Source organism: Podarcis gaigeae, assembly GCF_964106915.1.
Source record: "Podarcis gaigeae genome assembly, chromosome: 6".
Classification (NCBI taxonomy): Eukaryota; Metazoa; Chordata; class Lepidosauria; order Squamata; family Lacertidae; genus Podarcis; species Podarcis gaigeae.
The window spans coordinates 74,366,492-74,386,157 of NC_139682.1; the positions used below are offsets into that span (position 1 = coordinate 74,366,492).

At 43.6% G+C, this 19,666-nt stretch overlaps 1 protein-coding gene across 5 annotated transcripts in view; it reads left to right on the top strand.

The window, feature by feature from the left end:
- DPYD (dihydropyrimidine dehydrogenase) overlaps positions 1 to 19,666 on the top strand; it is a 495,490-nt gene that overhangs the window by 376,561 nt on the left and 99,263 nt on the right. For 4 of the 5 annotated variants that reach the window (XM_083743288.1, XM_083743286.1, XM_083743287.1 and 1 more), the window contains 2 exons: positions 9,046 to 9,166; positions 12,580 to 12,699. The exons of the other annotated variant lie outside the window; for it this stretch is intronic. In XM_083743288.1, coding sequence (XP_083599414.1) covers positions 9,046 to 9,166; positions 12,580 to 12,699 — 241 coding nt within the window. The remainder of the gene's footprint in view (positions 1 to 9,045; positions 9,167 to 12,579; positions 12,700 to 19,666) is intronic. 5 annotated transcript variants of the gene reach the window in all.

Below are 19,666 nucleotides of genomic sequence, written 5' to 3' on the forward strand. Positions count from 1 at the left end.
TGGCCCTCAGGGTCATCCACTTATTTCCCTGGACTGAAACTATGTTACAAATTTAAAATTATGATTACAATAAACAGTCATTAGTAAAAAATGAGAGAAAGAGAGAGAGAGATAACCAAAGCAAGATATATTTTCAATATGGCAAGGCATAAATTATGCTGTAATTATTATAGTGTTGTTTGTTTGTTGTTCAACCCCAAACATTAAGATCCTTTAACCTGATTAAGTAAAGCCATTTTGGGGTGGTTTGCATTTGTTGATTTTGCAAATGCAAATGCCCATCTGTTCCCCCCTTTTTTTGCAGCTAATAAGTTTTGCATACCAAGCAGTTAAAAAAACCCAAACCTTTTCCACATAAGCTTCCTCAACTTTTTATTTTTATATATAATAGCAGCAGTACAGGCCTAAGGCTCTCTCATAACGCTGAGTTTTGGATAAAGGAGAGATTTGTATTACACTACTAGTCACGCAGGTATTCTGCGCAGAAGGAAGATCATTGTTTAATTTAATTTGAGTGCCCCAAGGTACGGTCTTTTATAGGCTACATTCCTATCTTCAGTCTTCATAATACCGGTCTTTGTATGTTAAAGCCTTGACTTCACAGAGATTTACACTAAGGAATATAAACCAGCTTAGATAACTCAGTAAAACTCCAGATGGGCAGCCCTTTTAGTGAAACTGTAACCTGTTTCAATTCAGCTCAGACCCTCATCAGACATCAGACGTCCTCCTAGCAATGTCAGAGCCAATTCTGATTGGTGTGATTCCCACAATGCAAGGCTGTGTGTATGAATAACATGGCAAGGTGGGCAGAGGTGACTTGAGTGCATTGTTCCCATCTGATTACTACCATCTCTTCGGTTGCGAAGCAGCTTGCTTGAGAAAGACCCACACAGAGTCCTGCTTGTAGGGAAGCATTTGTTTCTTATTTATTTTGCTTTCATTGCCTTGTTAAAGGTTCTCTCCTCCCATTTTACAGTCTCCAGATGGAGACTGGCCCAAGGTCATCACTTCATGATTTGAGGATGGATTTTACCGTATTTTTTCCGTGTATTAGACAAGGTTTTTTGATTCAAAAATCATGTCGAAAAAGTGGGGTTGTCCTATACACGGATAGTGGTGTGTGGGGGGGGGGAAGCTGCACACCACCAGCTGAGGTGCGCAACTCCCCCCCCCCCATGCAGCTGCAGGAGACGCGCACTCTAGGGAGCATTTCCTGCAGCGGCGTGGAGGGGGAGCCACCAGCCAGCTGATTGGTGGCCTATGCTCTTGTGAGCTTCCCTCCGCAGTGGCATTCAGGAGCAGCTGCCCACTTTGCCAACCCCCAGCAGAGGCCTTGCTGGGGTGGTGGTGGTGTGTGTTCAATTCCCCCGAAAGAAAGCTCAACAACTTTGGGCCTTCATTTTCTTTAAATTTAGTCCCCCAAAATAGGGGGCGTCTTTTACATGGGGGGGCGTCTTATACACGGAAAAGTACGGTAATCCTGGCTTCCCTGGTTAGAGGATGACATTCTAGCCTCCCATAGCAGCTTTCTTCTCTTTAAAAGAAGGCAGCCCTGTTTAGGGAAGTTTTTAATATTTAATGCTGTATTGTTTTTAACACTTGATTGGAAGCCGCCCAGAGGGGAAACTCAGCCAGATGGGCAGGGTATAAATAAATTATTATTATTATTATTATTGTTGTTGTTGTTGTTATTATTGTTATTATTATTGCCACTGCACTGAGGAATGGGGGCCCAAATGTGACCTGTCAAAGAGCCAGCCAGCCAGCAATAAATCACACAGAGTAAGTGAAGGAAACAAAGTCTGCTCAGGAGTACCAGCAACTCTTCCTTGGTAGGTCTTGTCCCTATGATGCAGTTGTAGAGACTCAAGGTTCCCGCCTTCCCACAGCTGCCTAAGTCTCCTCTTCTCCAGGGTTTTTCACAAGCAATCTGACTATGCTGGCGTGCCTACCTTGGCGTGCCCTGCTTCATGCCTCACCTGGTCCTGTGAGACAAGGGGAGTTCATTGCAGCATGAGGGGAAGACATCCTTGCTTCTTCATCGGCCTGACTCATCTCTGCCTCTGGGCCTCCCTCACCCCTCACCCCACGCTCCTGCTTCTGGGCTTCTCTCTGCCACAGATTCTCCCTTCTCACAAATCCGTGTTACCTCTTCAGCTTTTGACAGCCCCTCCTCCCAGTCTTCCCCCTTTTCACCCTGTGACCAGCGATCTATAAAACAAGAAATTGAATAAGGACATGAGGCAGAAATTGGTTCCTCCAGTCCCAAGTGTTCTGTGCGGTCTTAATGTGCCAGTTGAACACTAGTAATGATGAATTTTGTGACAGCAGCTACGAAATTAAAAGACGCCTGCTTCTTGGGAGAAAAGCAATGACAAACCTAGACAGCATCTTAAAAAGCAGAGACATCACCTTGCCAAGAAAGGTCCGTATAGTAAAAGCTATGGTTTTCCCAGTAGTGATGCATGGAAGTGAAAGTTGGACCATAAAGAAAGCTGATCGCCGAAGAATTGATGCTTTTGAATTATGGTGCTGGAGGAGACTCTTGAGAGTCCCGTGGACTGCAAGAAAATCAAACCTCTCCATTCTTAAGGAAATCAGCCCTGAGTGCTCACTGGAAGGACAGATCCTAAAGCTGAGACTCCAATACTTTGGCCACCTCATGAGAAGAGAAGACTCCCTGGAAAAGACCCTGATGTTGGGAAAGATGGAGGGCACAAGGAGAAGGGGACGACAGAGGACGAGATGGTTGGACAGTGTTCTCGAAGCTACCAGCATGAGTTTGACCAAGCTGCGGGAGGCAGTGGAAGACAGTAGTGCCTGGCGTGCTCTGGTCCATGGGGTCACAAAGAGTTGGACACAACTAAACGACTAAACAACAACAAATGATGAAGCCAGGTGAAAGTTCCACAATCTTGGTGCTGCCCCTAAGAAGGGTCTGTCTCATGTAGCTACCCAGTACAATCAGACCATGGGGGACGGCAGAGTAGGTAGGCTCAATCACACATGTGCCTTTGTGGTATGTAATTGTGCCATCAAGATGTAGTTTCCATGCTGATATAAGCACAGTATATCATTCTTATGGTCATTGTTTACTGAGGCCTGATGCAAGATCGGATATCCACTTCTAGCTACAGTTTTCAAGTTCTGGTTTATGGGAAATCACCATTAGTCTTAACTGTGGCTAATGCTGGTGCTTATGAATTGTTTAGTTGTGCTTAATGGGGATTTTTTCTTAGTGAAGGAATCTGCTGCCTTTGAATGGTGAACAATGGTTAGCAGGTAGTCATGGTTGCCTTGGTACAGGGCCCTAGACCTGATAAATGCCCTAATTTTTTAGGGGGGGAATTATGTCTGAAGGATGTATACTCTCTTGGGGAGCTATGGTCTGCAAACCAGGCTCTCCAGCATGTATACAGGAGCAGATTCTTTGCACACTTTTTCATCTGTATCACTCTATCCCAGTGTTTCCCAACCTTGTGCCTCCAGCTGTTTTTGGACTACAATTCCCATCATCCCTTGCCACTGGTCTTGCTAGTCAGGGATGATGGGAGTTGTAGTTCAAAAACAGCTGGAGGCACAAGGTTGGGAAACACTGCTCTATCCATCCACTCAGTCTTGCATTATTATTATTATTATTATTATTATTATTATTATTATTATTATTATTATTACCTGGAATCTCCACAAAGTCCTAGCTACATTAAACAGCAAACTCTGCATTAGAGAAATAAAGTAAATCAGTATTTGATAAAGCAAATCAATTTTCATCCATTTTCTGTCATCACTGACATTTTTGCAAGCTGATGAAAATCTGCTATCTCAGGTGCGAGGGCTAATTTGAGACACTTGCTAAGGAACTGAATATGAATGAGAAAAAATCAGTGTAGCGTTGATAACATTTGTTGTCAGAAAAAGTGGCAGCAAATTCTTTACTCTGTCTTCTGGCTTTGTACAAGGTATTATTTCTGTAGAGCAACTTTCTTCATGCTGCTACAGTGATGTTAACTCTGTTTCAACTTCAGCAATTCAATGACCATGTGGAGATGGGAGAAGAAAATTAATTGATTTCACATTTATAGGGAGAGAATTTTGATTGGATTCATATTCAAAGGTGAATCTACCTAATTTGGACTTTCCAAAACCATACGGGAAAACAAAGCACAGCTGCCCTTTGAAATTTGTACATCTCTGTATTTTGCAATGCAGTTATCCAGCCAAGTAATGTGTATAAAAATGTATATGTTATTAAAAAATAACATGCAGAAATGCATTATATTGTGGAAAAATGCCTTGCAAAAAATGTGTATGAAAGGCAAAATAGCATATGAACATGGATATAAAAAAAGAAATCCACACTACAATCCTGTTGAATTTTCAAGAAGTCTTTAAATAAAATTCACAAACTGATGGGGAAATGTGGAAAACTCAACTTAAAACTGGAAAAACTAAAAAACCGAGAGAAGGTGAAATGGACAAATTAATTCATCTCTGTCTCTAGGACACGGATGCCTGAATGCAAAGACCTACTTTGGCAATTTCAAAGAGGCCTAGGAATACATCCTTTAAATAATAATAATAAAAGCTTTGAACCGCTGACTCCTTTGAACAGGTAGACCACTGACACTTTTAGGCAGGTGGAAATAAACAATATTGCATCTTCCAGATTCTGTTTCGCAAAGCTTCCGTGTGTTAGGAGGACGGGAGAGAGAGAGAGAGAGAGAGAGAGAGAGAGAGAGAGAGAGATAATGTTGGCACGGCACATGCTGCTTTGCTTATAATACAGATATTCTCCCCATTATTGTTAAAATGCCTAAGCTGAAGAAAATTATCACGAAAGTCTGTATGATTTGTACCTTCTGGAGGTTCTCTGTCTTCTAAAGTGGGTCCCATCAGGATATTCATAAGCGAGCAATGGAAGTCGCAAGGATGCAGCTGCTTTCGAAACGCCGGTGCAGCTCTCATGAATATTTCATGAAAGCTGCATGTGCAGGGGAGATCACCATTTTTATTAGCTAGAAATGTGCAGACCTAAGTCTGGGAAGGGCGCCGTTCATGTAAATACACCTTAGGCCCTGCCGATGTGCAAGGCATGTGTCTTTGAATGCCTACGATTAATTATTAAAGCGTTCAAAACACAACAGGGGGGGGGAGGGAAATACCCCCGAAGTTTTGCTAAACGGGAGCTGCAGATCAAAAGCATAACACATCCTCCTCTTTAAGCTCTGCTCATATCCACTATTATTCCTAATCGGGAAGCACTTGCTTTCCTTTTCCAGAAATTTCCTGGGAATTATAACTGCACATAGCAAGCATTTTGTTGTGAAATGGGTAAAATAGAAAATGAGCCCCTATGGATAGCCGTGCTCTTGAATTATTGTTGTTATTATTGTTATCTCTCTGTTCCTCCAAGAAATCCAGTATATTATAGGATTGGGCCCATTTTGTCCTCAAAATAATCCTGTAAGGCAGCGGTTCTCAACCTGTGGGTCCCCAGATGTTGTTGGACTACAACTCCCATCATTCCTGAGCTCTGGCCTTGCTAGCTAGGGGTGATGGGAGTTGTAGTTCAACAACATCTGGGGACCCACAGGTTGAGAAAGGCTGCTGTAAGGTCAGCCCTGTTTAGGGAAGTTTTTAATGTCTGGTGCTTTATCGCTGCTTTATCATCATCATCATCATCATCATCATGAATTCTTTTGGAAGCCGCCCAGCGTGGCTGGGGAAACCCAGCCAGCTGGGTGGGTTATGAATAAATTATTATTATTATTATTATTATTATTATTATTATTATTATTATTATTACTACTACTACTACAACAACAACTACAATGCAAGCCCAGCACTCTACAGTCCCATACTACTCTGACTTCAGTGTCTCTTCACAATGGTACCACACAGGCTGTTCTCAACAATCAAAAGCACAGGTCACCTGTTCTCCATTGAAACCTTAGCAAAGAAATCTCTTAATTCAATAAAGAGGAAGGTGCATTGCTGAGGAATAACCCAAGACCCATGCAAGGACGAGCAATGGAACACATTATTATTTATGGATGCTCCATTATCAGAATATTGTAAGATAGCGCTCTGCACTGTAAGTCAGCCAGCAGTGGTTTAAATATAGTGATGCTTACCACAGGCTGAAGACGCAGACATAACATTTAAATGTGATGGAAGTGGTTTGACATACGTTGACTACCCTGAAAACAGATACGCTCATTTGAGCTATTTCCACTGCACTTAAAATGTTACATCTGTTCAATACAAACGTCTTTCTTGGTCTGATAAATGATGGTTTTATCAGATTAGGATCACAGTGGTCAGGTTTGCACAGCACAGCAAGCCAAAAGTACGGCTTACCAAGACTACACAAACATGCTGGATCCCAGAGAAGAGCTCACACCTATTTTTTTTTTCCCTCGTCCTTTAGCTCAGGGCGGTGTGACACCAAAGCCAAAGTTAAGGAGGAAAGTGTTTAAGCACCAACAGAAGACACACCAAGCCAAACCTTGGCTCAACTGCCACTCCACACTGAGCTAAACGGACCCAGAAGGAGTAAAATGGCTGCAATCTCTGCCTTGAATGCCTCCACATTCACACTAAGCCAGCCATGGTTTGGCTTAGTGTTTATGTGCAAATTCAACCTATATCTAAATCTGGTTATCGGCTGTTTTTTTTGTGACGATACGCCCTTTCATCAGAGGCCTCTTTCTTTATGACAAATTTAATTAACTTCAGCAAAGAGCATGGAAGGAATACATGTAAATAATTATAGGAAAGGATCTAGCTGACACACGACTGGCGCGCTCGTACGGTTTGTTTTGGGATAAATTATTTATCATTCTCCTCAGAACTTTTTAACTCATTAAGATCATATTAGTCACGAAATCGGTGTTGCCGATTTTAACATAATGTATCAAAAGGCATTTTCAGTAGCTGTCACAAGAGGGAGAAACTTATTACAGAGTAATAAAGTGAAAGACTGTTCCATGCTCTGGAATCAAAGAGCATTACTACTATAGAGCCATTATCAATAGAACAGATAGCTGATTGTCCTCTAAAAGATGGCTGTCCCACGAGGGCAGTAAGTGCTTGAAGATTTCTATTTCTAGCTTTAAAGAGAGCGAGTTGATTTTTTTCTTCTTCCCCATTTAGCTTTTTGTCATCCTGAACCGTTCTTCAAAGGAGATGAGTGTTCAGAAAAACCATTTGACCTCTCCAAAATAACTGTGCTTAGGAGCTATTTAGGGGAGGGAGGTATGGGGGGGGAGGCTTAATACGTCTTTGTCAACTCATGTTGTTTAGTTTATTGGAGACTCCTGTGGCTCAAATGGCCTTGATTACCTCCGGGATAGTTCTCTAGGACCACTGTATGCTCCAGACCCGGGTCCTTGGGTCTGAAGTGTCTTCCCACCCCCCTCACAAACTGACCGCAGGACAAATTACATAATAAACAGGAGTAGCCTGAGCTTTCACAGCCCAGCAGGAAAGTGCCCTTCGTGGGACCCCTTCTATGTTGGCGCTGGGCGGAAATGTACTTCACCAGTGGTAGTGGCAGGTGATTACAAGGCACTATTTTAGACGTCTCACAGTGCCACAGAATGCTGCATTGTGGGAAATTTAAGGTGGCAGCTTGTAGCCATGCAGTGCCTTGTGTGGCAGGATTTAGGCCCTGGTAGGATTCCAGATGCTGGCACCAGACCTGAAAGCAAATTTCTGCTTAGTAGTAGGGGGCTCACTGTTCAAAATCACCTGTACTCAGGAATAGCATTACCTACAGCAGTGATGGGGAACCTGTTGCCCTGCAGATGCTATTGGACTGCAACTCCCACTGTCCCTGTCCATTTGCCAGGCTAATGAGAGCGAAAGTCCAACATCCCCTAGAGAGCCACAGATCCCTGATCCCTGCCCTACAGAAGTTAGATGTACAGGTTGCATACAGGTTCATATGAAATTTTGAAGTGTAATCACAAGTGTGGAATTTCATACATTTTGGTTACTTTTCTTTGTTTTCTTAAAAATGCAACAGTGGGGAAACATTTTGAATACAAATGGCAACTTCCATGGAGGGCAGATAAAAATAGACACCGTCATGTTTGGGTCCATACCCCTCCAAGGGTCTACCAGTTGGCTGGCTCTGGGCTACAGAATAATCAAAATATAAATAGTCTGAGTAGGCGAAATGCCTTGGACTTTTTGTTTCAGTTTGGTATGAGATGTTTTTGTCTGCGGTTAAGGTTTCATTCTGCTTGGACTTGTGCATTGCTGTGAAATTGCTCACTCATGGTGCAGCCATGGTAAATACGTTCTCTTCCTATTTGTGGCGTTTAACCTTTCTGTGATATATGTGCAGCTCATCATAATTCCTCAGTACGGAATAGCTAAATCTTACATACAAACAATCTTATATGGTTAAATTAAAGCTGTTCAACTTATTGCGCCATTTTAATAAAATGAAATCTGATCATGTTAAAAAATAAATCCAGATATCCTAGTGCTTTTCAGTGCACTATTTGACCCTTGCAAAGTGGCTGTGTGAGAGAGAAGAATTGGCAAGGGGGGGGGCATCTGTGTTTGTGACCTACTGCAACCCACTTCAAGGATCAACACAGGTTCTAGATTCACTTAAAACAAGTCATAAGGTTTTGTGGGGGGTTTTCAAAGTGGAGGCTCACATTTTTGAAAGCCCTCCCCCCCCCAAAAAAAAACCAGCCCCAGCCCTAGGCCATGCACTTGTTTCAACACAGTTTTGAGGCATTCAACTAGCTGATACTTATGGCTGTCCACAGTGAGAGCTTGAGCAATCCTGGCATCATACTGCCAGCCCTCTTAAGTTTTATTTTTAGGTATCAAATATATGGCAGGCATTCTTTTCCTGCTGCCTTGGCCTGGGAAGAAGGAATGCAGATACAGCTTAAGATAATGAGGCAAAGCAGAGCATTTAAGTATCATTTCAGCAAGCCACAGTGCAGCAGATTGTTGGAAAGTTTTGATCACATTACTTTTAATTATGCACTGTATTTATCTGACCTATTTGAACAGGATCCAGAGCTGGTGCGCAACATCTGTCGCTGGGTGAGGCAAGCTGTTCGGATTCCTTTCTTTGCCAAGCTGACCCCAAATGTCACGGATATTGTGAGCATTGCGAGGGCTTCCCAAGAAGGTAACAAGCTCAGATGTTTTGGCATCTCCCTGTCATATAAGCTCACAGCTTGATTAATCAGGACATGTAAGTGGCGTTGTAGCAAGAGAAATCTACTAAGGGACACGAGACATTTGCCATTTTCATTTTCGCCCTCTTTTCTCACTGAGAAACTTATGTGAAGGGATGCCACTGGTTCATACAGTATCTGGGCCTTCACCTGATGAAGGAGGCCGTGTCATCTTTTCTTTTCCAGGGCTGTCTTTTTTTGGGGAGGGGGTTGAAGTGGAAGGGGGGCAAGACACCCTTAGTCCATCCTATTCTCTGTGCAAGTCTCAATCCCTTAGTGCAACTTTCTCCAACTCCCTAAACCCACAGCTTCACTGACTATTTGGCCATGCTAGCTGGGGCTGGTGAGAGTTGTCGTCCAAAATATCTTGAAGGCACCAGGTTGACTGCCTGCGCCACTAGATGCTGCTCCTCCTCCTCACCATTGCTGCCGCCTGCTCTCATTTGCCAGGCAGAGTACAAACAAAGAGTTGTGGCAACCCCTCCTCCTTATTTTCCACCACTGTTCATTTGCATTACTCCATTTGGACCAGAAGGGGAGGGCTGGTGAGCAAGTGGGTGGTGATGGTGAGGAAGAAGAGGAGCAGATCTGGAAGGGGGACCTCGATAGTGGAGCCCTCAGTGGGATGTGGGCTTCAGCAGGTGTTTGATCATGTCAATCCCTGATTCTGGACCTACAGATGCCCTCACACATAAACCAAGCACCCCATGCTGATACCTGATCACGTGTATTCCTGGCTCATAGAATTCTTTTCTCTCCTTAAAAGGGGGGAGGGCAGAGAATCACATAGTCTAGATGTCGGCATGGAGCAGCTAAGAGACAGGGTACTCCATTCTTCCACTTCATGAAGACCCAGCTAGCATATAACCCATGAACAGAAACTGATGCACTAACCTTTTGAGAGACATGGGGAAAAACCCTCCCCCCCAAAAAATCCAGATTGCTTTGCTTATGGTTGTTTTATTCAAAGGAAATACAAAATTGTAAATCATTGCTTGTTTGATGCAAATGATAATCAGATTGTTTCTTAGTCAATATATTATGTCCTTAAAAAGGCTAGCTCTTATTGGTTTCGTTATCCTGCTTAAACAAAGGGACAGCATGGAGGATATACACACATTCTTTATTTCAGTCCAAAGACCCACAAAAACATTGTCAAAAGGAAAATAAAACAGAAATACGGGAAAAGGGTTCCAATGCAGTTGTTATGTTTTATCCAGAGTGTGTAGGTTTCTGTTTCTTATTACTTCCGAGAGGAACCTAGCCACAGCCAGGATAGTATCATTGTGTTTGTGCATGGATAATATAATTGTAAGTTATTCTACATAGTGTGAGGTGTGGGATAGCTTTCCTCAACACTCACCCAACATGCCTCCCTCCATCTCCTATGCAATTGGCCACTGGGGGTGGGGGCTAACATTTGATTGGATTACGATTCAGCCATGCAGTCAATTTCCAGCATAAAATCCAGAAAACACGAAATAATCTTTAAATGCATCGGATTGTCTATGCGTAAACTGCGGTCAAAGGTTAAGCCCTTGTGTGAATGGCCAGTCAAAACAATTAGGTAAAACCATGCTATTTTGGTTAATCCTATTGCAACTCTTCATAAGCACTCATCATTTGCTCATCAAAAGATTTTACAAAATTTACATGTATTCCCCTTGTAGGTATCTCTCCATGGGGGGGGGGGGCTTGATTTATATTGGAGTCGGACAATAGTGTACCCTCTGAAAGGCCACTTGAGAAGGCCAGAGCACAGAGGGTTCCCTGGCTGCATCCCTCAGATTTTTGGACTATTTCCAGCATTACATCAAAGTAAACATGGGTTTGTTATCAAGTGTGCGCTTGACATAGGAACATGCAAACCTTCCTTGTCAGACTCTTGGTCCATCTAGCTCAGTATTTCTCCACTGACTGATGGCAGCTCTCCAGAATTTCAGGCAGAGCTATTTCCCAGTCCTTTTATTATTATTATTATTATTTAAATAATATTTATTAACAGTTTAAAGATTACAGAAAAAAGCAAAAGAATTAAACAAAACAATACAATACAATACAAAAACAAAGACACTACATAACAATAACACTAAAACATTGAATTAACATAACAAAACAACAACAGTTTAAAATACATCCAATAGTTTCAATATCTTATCTTTCATTCACTTGTTTCAACGACCTCCTCACACCTCCCTTTTTGTATTCCACTTCAATTAACTGTTTCAGTAATTCTTCTTAACATGTTCTAACCCTTTAATACATTAATATCTATTTGTACGCAGTTCCTTATAACATTTCTACTAAAGCCATGTAACTTCATTCCAACATTTTTCTAACATTCATTAATTTTACAGTATTTCTGTAAATAGTCTTTAAACTTTTCCCAGTCTTCTTCCACCGATTCTTCTCCCTGGTCTCGGATTCTGCCAGTCATTTCCACCAGTTCCATGTAGTCCATCAACTTCATCTGCCATTCTTCCCGGGTGGGTAAATCTTGTGTCTTCCAATAATTCGCGATGAGTATTCTTGCTGCTGTTGTTGCATACATAAAAAAAGTTCTGTCCTTCTTTGGCACCAATTGGCCGACCATATCCAGGAGAAAGGCCTCTGGTTTCTTCAGGAAGGTATATTTAAATACCTTTTTCATTTCACTATAGATCATCTCCCAGAATGTCTTAATCCTTGGGCATGTCCACCAAAAGTGAAAGAATGTACCTTCAGCTATTTCCCAGTCCTACCTGGAGATGTTCGGGAATGGACCTGGGACTTTCTGCATGCATATGCTGTACCAATGAGCCACAGCCCTTCTCTGACCACAGCCACTAGCCAGGAGCTGCAAGCAATCCCTGCTCCATGACAAGAGTAGCTGCTGTAAAGATTACTCTGTGTGACATCCTTGGGATACAGTCATACCTCATGTTACGTTTGCTTCATGTTACGTTTTTTCAGGTTGCGTCCCGCGTTGACTCTGAAGTACCGGAAAAGGTTACTTCCTGGTTCCGCTGCTCGCACATGCACAGAAGCACTAAATCACACTCCGCGCATGCACACAAGTGCCAAATCGCACCGCGCACCTGCGCAGATATGGCGCTTCAGGTTGTGGGCTTTTCATGTTGCGAACGGGCCTCCGGAACGGATCCCGTTCAAAACCAGAGGTATCACTGTATTTGAAATGCACTCTACAAATTCTAAATTTGTAATTAAAAAAATAATGATATGAGGACAACGAATTGGTTGAGGGTGGATTATGGCTAGAAAGAAAGGCTGACTTGGCTTTATGGTCTTCTTGCGCTACCGCTGTGGGATAACTTCCAGCATCTCTTTTCCAGCTTATTAAGTCTGTCCCTAAATTTGTCCTCAGGTGGCGCAGATGGTGTTACAGCCACCAACACCGTGTCAGGGCTGATGGGACTGAGAGCAGATGGCACACCTTGGCCAGCTGTCGGGCTGGGGAAGAGGACTACCTACGGCGGAGTGTCAGGTAAGTGTTGCCCTTTCCCGACGACAACGCCTCCTCTGGGGCCAGCGAAAGATCAGGCGGTACTTTCAGCACGGCTAGGGGCATTGTGCCTGCTCTGTTCTCCGTGCTTCTTTGCAGGCCAGTGTGTTCCCTAATAGTCATGACAGATGGAGCAGATTGAGTGTGAACACTCTTGGGCTGCCCTTTCCTTAATGGTGAAACACTGCAACGAAAGGCAGTGATAGGGTCAACCCCGAGGAAGGGGGAAATCTCTTTTCTCTTGCGACCCACAGTTTTCCTGGAATTTTTCATTCTGTCACAGTTGTCAGGCCACATGTTAGACAGAGGCTAATCAAAGGGCACCACCAGAGGAAAATACAAGCATTCCCAATGCATCGTGGGAATTCTTTATGTGCTGCACTTGGCATCTGTCTCCCTCTCAAAATCCACCTTCCCGCCATGTTTCCATAAGTGGCTTCCCCAGGGATGTGAAACCACACTCCCCAATTTAATTTTTTTCTCTGCCTCACTCCTTTGTGACACACACACACACACACACACACACACACACTACAGTGGGTGCCTGCACAAAACATGATTTCAAACCCTCTGTCGGAGGCGTGGGGGGAGTTGTGGTGCACCCGTGCCATGCTTTATTTTCACTGATGGATTAATCTGTTTGACCCCGTGCCCTCAGTTGCTGTGACAACATGAACCTGGTCCTGCCGAGAAAATGCCGTGAGCTTCTGGACTGTAGTGGTATGGAGATTAGTCTCCTTGGAGATATAAACAGTGGTAAATATTCATCGCATAATGGTGCCCCACTGTTCAAGCAAAATGCAGCTGAATCAGGCCGGACAGACAAAAGGAAACAGCTTTCTTTCATGTAGTTCTATTGTGTGTCAAAAACAGGAAGGCTGTCCTGTGGCGATTATCTTGCTGAGTGTGTCGTGTGTGTGTGTGTGTTTTAATTGACTTATAAATGTATGGAAATCGTTTACTGCAGTAAATTGGTCCATAGCCTTGCACTGATAAATACACTTTTGTGCTTAATAGGCAGTATTTAAAGTGAATATAGAAATGTAAAGAAAGGCATTAGCTTGAGGCAAAAATAGAGCCATTCGGTTTAATCTCTGTGCGCGTCAAGTGTGCGCAAAGAGACTGAGATGCAGACAGACGGACAGGAGAGGAAGAGGAAACCCACGTGTGTTCTCTTGGGTTTTAAGGACTTCCTAGGCTTTATTATCCCGCTTCAATTTTTTCCCAGTCTGCCATGTTGACAGCGAAAGAATAAAAGAGGTCACAGAGGGTGCTGCACATTAAAAATTAATAAAAGAACTATTGCAGTAGTATTTTATATAAGTAACGCCGTTCGGTGGTATTCCCCCCCCCCCTTTCTTTCATTTTAAGCTGCCATTTCTGAATTCCTTCATGGCAATGTCAGACCAATAAAACTATAAAATTGCTGCATGATGAAAAGCGTGTCCTCCACAGCACAAATTTTTAAGTATGTGTATAGTACAGATTACAGCAGTACCTGGACTCCTTGCGCTTTCCCAAGGCTGTCCCCATTTCCATAGTAAAGCTCTGCTTTCATGGTTGGAAATTCACCTCTTTGGGGAGCAAGGGAATATCACTCGCAACTGGAACCCTCCTGGTCTGTGGGGAAAGGGTGAGAGATTTTCGAAGCTGAACTTAAAGAGTATTGAAAACAGTAATAGATAGCCTTCCGCCCTTTTCTTTTCTTTTGTAGCAAGGCTTTAAATGTCCAGCATTTACAGGGGAGGAGAGTGGGAGAGCGAGATTAAGCAGGGCAACCAAGCTTAAGAGGTTCAAGTCTCATTGTTCTCAATGGGAGGAGTGGTGAAATTTTTCGTAGGGGAACGTTTAAGGCCAGAGGCAACAGCTTGCGAAGGCGATGGGCAGGGAGACGTCACGTTCATGACATCTTGACGTCCTGATGTCATGTGCGTTGGAATTGATCTTCCCTCCCTAAGCCAGCAGAAGCTTCCCGGGCTTTGGGAAGGAGGTGCCAGGGGAACATTTAGGGGACCAGTGGTGGAGGAAGGGGGCAGGGTGGCAGTCTGCCCTGGGTGCCATATCTGAGGGGGTGACAAGAAGGCACCCCATGGGGGACTCACCTTCCCGGGCGCAGCGGCGCGAGCCGCCACCATTGCTCCGCCGCAGCCATATGCGAAGGATCCTCTGCTCGTGGCTGCACCCTTCGCTGCCTTACGGACGCTCAAGCACCTTACAGACGACGGTGGGATCCTGCTGCTGCTGCTGCAGTCATGAGCAGAGGATCCCGCCACTGTCTATACAGCACACATGCATACGCGGTACATAGCGACATGCGCATGTGCAGTACGTAGAAGTGCACACACATGCACGCCAGGTGGTTTGCCCCGCCCCCGACATCCCGTTCCAGGGGGGCAGTTCTCCTTCCTTTGCCCCTGTAGGGGGCTAGCCTAGACCCCCCCCAGTCCACTGACCACACACCACTGAATGGGAGAGTGATAAGCAGGGGATCAGCTCATTCATTCAGCTCTTAAGCATGGTAGCTTTCAGAAAAAAGTTGATAGTTGACCAATAAGTTATCCTAGATTTTTATTAACTTCATTTTAAAAAATCCAAATTTAGGTTGGGGTAAACCAATTCAAAAGAGAGCCAAACAGTCATTCAGCTGTAACTTTAAGAGCTTGTGCTTGCTTTCCCCTCCTCCCTCCCATTCCTTTTTCCTTGTGTGTCATGTCATTTAGATTGCTATGCTGAGAGCAGGGACTGCTTTAATACTGATTATTTAAGCTGCTCTGAGAGCCCTTGTGCCGAAAGGGCAATAGCTAAATGCCAAAAACAAACAAGCATGCTTTGCCTGTTCTGAAGTGTTGCTGCAAGGGGGTATAAGCCTTCTGGCTTTTATTAGCTCAGGCTCTTTGTGTTGCCCAGGGCTTCAGCTTTCACTAGGGTCTGGCTTTTCCAGTATGAGAGCCAGAAGGAACTTCACCCCTTAGGATACCTGTGAATGAAAATGTGTGTGCTATCTTCGTCAAGAGACACTAATACACTTTGCCTAGTAGAACTTGTTAATACTCCATGTTTCTTGCTCCTGTGAGTTCTGCTGGCTGTCCCCCAAGCACCTGCTCACATGAATAGACAGAGAGAACATTTTAGACTTCTGCAAGCGTTGCTGTGTCCATGAGCTTAGTGAGACTCCCTGCCTGCTGTTGTATGCACAAGTAGATCACAGACTGATGGCCATCTGTACGATGGCAAGCTAGGGCATCCATCTCACCTTATTTCCTCCTATAACCCCAGTCTCTGAATCAGTGCAGGAGTAACTTGGGGAAAATTAAGGCAAGATTGTTGCTTGGTATGTGTATGCACACTCCTCTTCTTGTACCAAAGAGCCAGTTTGCTGCGGTATATATAAGCCTGAGGAGGAGGAGGAGGAGGAGGAGGAGGAAGGTGCAGAGTGGCTCAGGTCAGCCTCACTCCCTTTGGCTCCACAGCTTGAGGAACAAACAACACTAGCAGTGCTGTAGATTTCCACCCAAGGAGAAATCTGTTCAAAAGTTGTGTTTCTGATGGAGCAGGCGGGTGTTCTGAAAGTGCTTACTTCACTCACCAGTCTTCTGATACCTGGCTAATGCAGGACTCTTTAAGTTCTGGCCAAAGCCCATTGGGTTCCTCCCCAGGGAATATCGAGGTACCCCATGGGTTGTTTGCATACCTGTGAATTTTTTTAAGCCACCATCAGACTGGGGCCTGCTCAGACATGAACACAGGTGAGGTGAAGGGGTCTTCAACCCCCTCAATATTTGTTGAGAGGGTGGAGGAGGCTGAGCATAGTGGAACATCAGTGGCTGACTCCTCCTGAGCATGAGAGAGGAGGAGCCACTAGTCATTGAAGCCACACTGTGCTGGGCTCTGGGCTCAGCCTCCTCCCGACGATTTACAGGCATTGCATATGAGACATCACAGGAGTGTGCGGCGCTGGGTCCCCTCAATGTTGGGCGCAAGACTGCGCTGCTGAGCATGAGTCAGGCTCACCGCTGGACCTAGGTGGTCCCAGGAATTGGAGTTTCAGTCAGAGTTGTTCCGCCTGGCCTTTGGCTTGGATTCCCTCCCCCTCTTTCTTTCTTTTTTCCTTTCTCCTTCTGTGTTGGAAACTCCTTTTTGTGGACTTCCCTGGCTTTTTTTTCTGGCCCATGTAGGACCAGTCTGGATAGTTAGCCTTGGTAAAGACTTGACGTTTTCATCCCCCCAAAAAGTTTTGGATTTGAGTTTCCACTGAAATGAGGCTGCATTTTCATGTTTTTATGTTGTATTTTAATCTTGTTTTTTAAGCTGTATTTCAATCAATTGTTTCATATTTGGTGTTAGCCGCCCTTGGCTGGGGAGGGCGGGGTAGAAATAAAAATTATTATTATTATGTATGAGAAGATCTGTCTTGGAAATGCCCGTGTCAGGCTGCAGAGGAACCAACCCCCACTGCAGGTTGCCAGGAACAGATAAGACAAGGAGAAGTCCTTACTATCTACTTTTTATTCAATATTTACAGAGAGAGGCTTGGAAATGCAGCCTCTTGTAATAATGGCGTTGTCCCCAGTAGATCTCCCCTCCCCTTCTCTCCCACTTCCTCATTTGTCATCTCTTCTACGGGTGGCACTGAGGCTCCTTTGCTTCGGAGTCCTTTGCTCTCCTACTTTTAAGGCTCGCCGGGTTTTGGGAGATGGTGGGACTGGAATGCTTTCTAGTGCTAATATGTCAGTCAGCCAACCAGCCAGCTCTGAATCCTCCTCCTCCTCTCCCATCATTTCCTACCTTTCCCCTTCATCTGAGCTGTGACCTCCCTCAAACCCCTGTTGTAATCCTGAACTGTCGTCTTCTTCTCCAAAAGTGTCAGGCTGGGGAGGCGGTCTCCACCATTGTTCCTCTCCCCAGTCCCTCACACCCGGAGAATTTTGCATGTCCCTACGCAAAATGCCACGAGTCTCCATCCATCATGACTGCCTGTGTGTTTTAAAATATAATCCCAACAGCATTTGTCCCGTGGATTGCCCTGAGAGTGCAAAGCAGAACACAGGCACTTTTTATTTGGAAGCTTTCCACTTAAAAGGATTTATAGTTCAAACTGTCTGGCTGCGGTTATTTCTGTGCTGTGCAATTGTGGTTACAATTTGTTCTATAGGTGGGCAGCCTGCTGTTTGCAAGCTGCCATGCTATTTTTGTATTACTGAAATAAATTATTCTAATAGGATTAGCTCTAAATTATAGATTTGTAAGAGTAATATAGTTCGCATTACTGGCTGTTGATCTTTATTTATTTATTTTTTTTAAAGGGGAAAAAAGAAAAGCCCATTTTTCAGAATGAATGGCAGCAAAGAAAATCTATAAATAATGTAAATTATTTATTTGAATTTTGCCCACCCTTTATTAAGAATTCAGGGCAGGTAGCCATATTGCACAATAGGAAGAGGGCTCTCTCTCTCTCTCCTTAAGGAATAATATAGTACAGCCTTGTTCATACAGTATTATTTATATAAAAATCATGATTTGGTCTCATAGTATATAACACATCTGCAGTACATAACAAATAGGGGATTGTCCATGCTGGCACCCAGAGGATAAGGTTAGTCAGACATCTGAGGATTTATGAGTCAGTGTGACCTTGTGTGACCCACCTAAAACCCAGATTTTGAGCAGTTTTCATATTTTGGTGAAAACACATTCCCTTATTGGAGCTGACTGGGCACTTTCCATGAGCAAGAAAGTGTAAAATATGAAATAATCCTAACTAAATCTATGTTCCTGACCAACATCAATACCCTGTTCTTCCTTCTCAAAACATGCCTTTCTAAATGTATGTTTTCTCATACATTTAAAAATGCATTTTAATGCATTGTTTTGAGCAGAAAAATTCATCATTTTTTTTTTGGGGGGGGGAGTGAAAATCTGAAGGATAAAGTTCTGCTCCACACATTGGCCTGGGAGATAGTGGTCTGGTCAGTTCATATTGGAATCTGCAAAAGTTAAATTTTCAGGAATACCTGAGTACTCAGGTACTACTACTACTACTAGTAACATTTTTGTTGTTGTTCTTGTTATTGTTCACTCTGTGTAATGCTGGGGTTGACATGTTTGCCATTAATTCTCTGCTTCAGTTCACTTGGATTTTACTGCCAGATAGCAACTCCATTTTTTCTTTTTTTCAATAATTTGTTTAAATTATGTAGCTGTTTCCTCTATACTGACAGACTTGAAATAAATGGATTACTATATGACCAGACCTAGGTGGCTTTTCCTCACCCCTGGGTTGCAATTTAGTCTAGTAAAGTGAGTACCTGCAGCCAAAGTTTAGTCAAAATTAAATTATTATATTTCAAGATGGGGGACCTCAGGCCTGGGACCCCAAGCAACAGGGCCAGCCCAAAGCATTTTGGCACCTGAGGCAAACCACAAAATGGTGCCCCTTTCTTGTCAGGGATGAAGGGGCGAGTGAAGATCTACCTCAGGAACAAGGGAGGAATAAAGATTTACATCAAAATCTGCTACTCCTGTGGGTGAGTTCAGAGATGCTAGCAACATCCAATCTTCATTTTAAATATCTAGAAGAACAATACAGATGCCAGCTGGAAATCTCTCAGAATAGCTAACGATAGGTGAAAACAATGGAGCTTATGAAAACAGAACAAGAAAATAGAACAAGGTGACAATTTATCTTCAAATCATAAACTTAAGGCAGAAGATCTAACTGGGCTGAGCAGCTAAAAAGGTCTTCATCCTGTGAGGTTGGCAACAGCAGCAATATTCTGGGTAGAGCATTCCTGTGATGGGGAGCCACAATTAAAAAGGCCCTGTCTCATGTAACTAGCCACCTGGTTGTTTTTTGCCAGAATGGTTTTGGTTGTTGTTTTTTTTAAAAAGCTAGCAATTACCTGTTTATTATAACAGAGTCTACAGTAACTGCCTTAATCTAATTAATGGA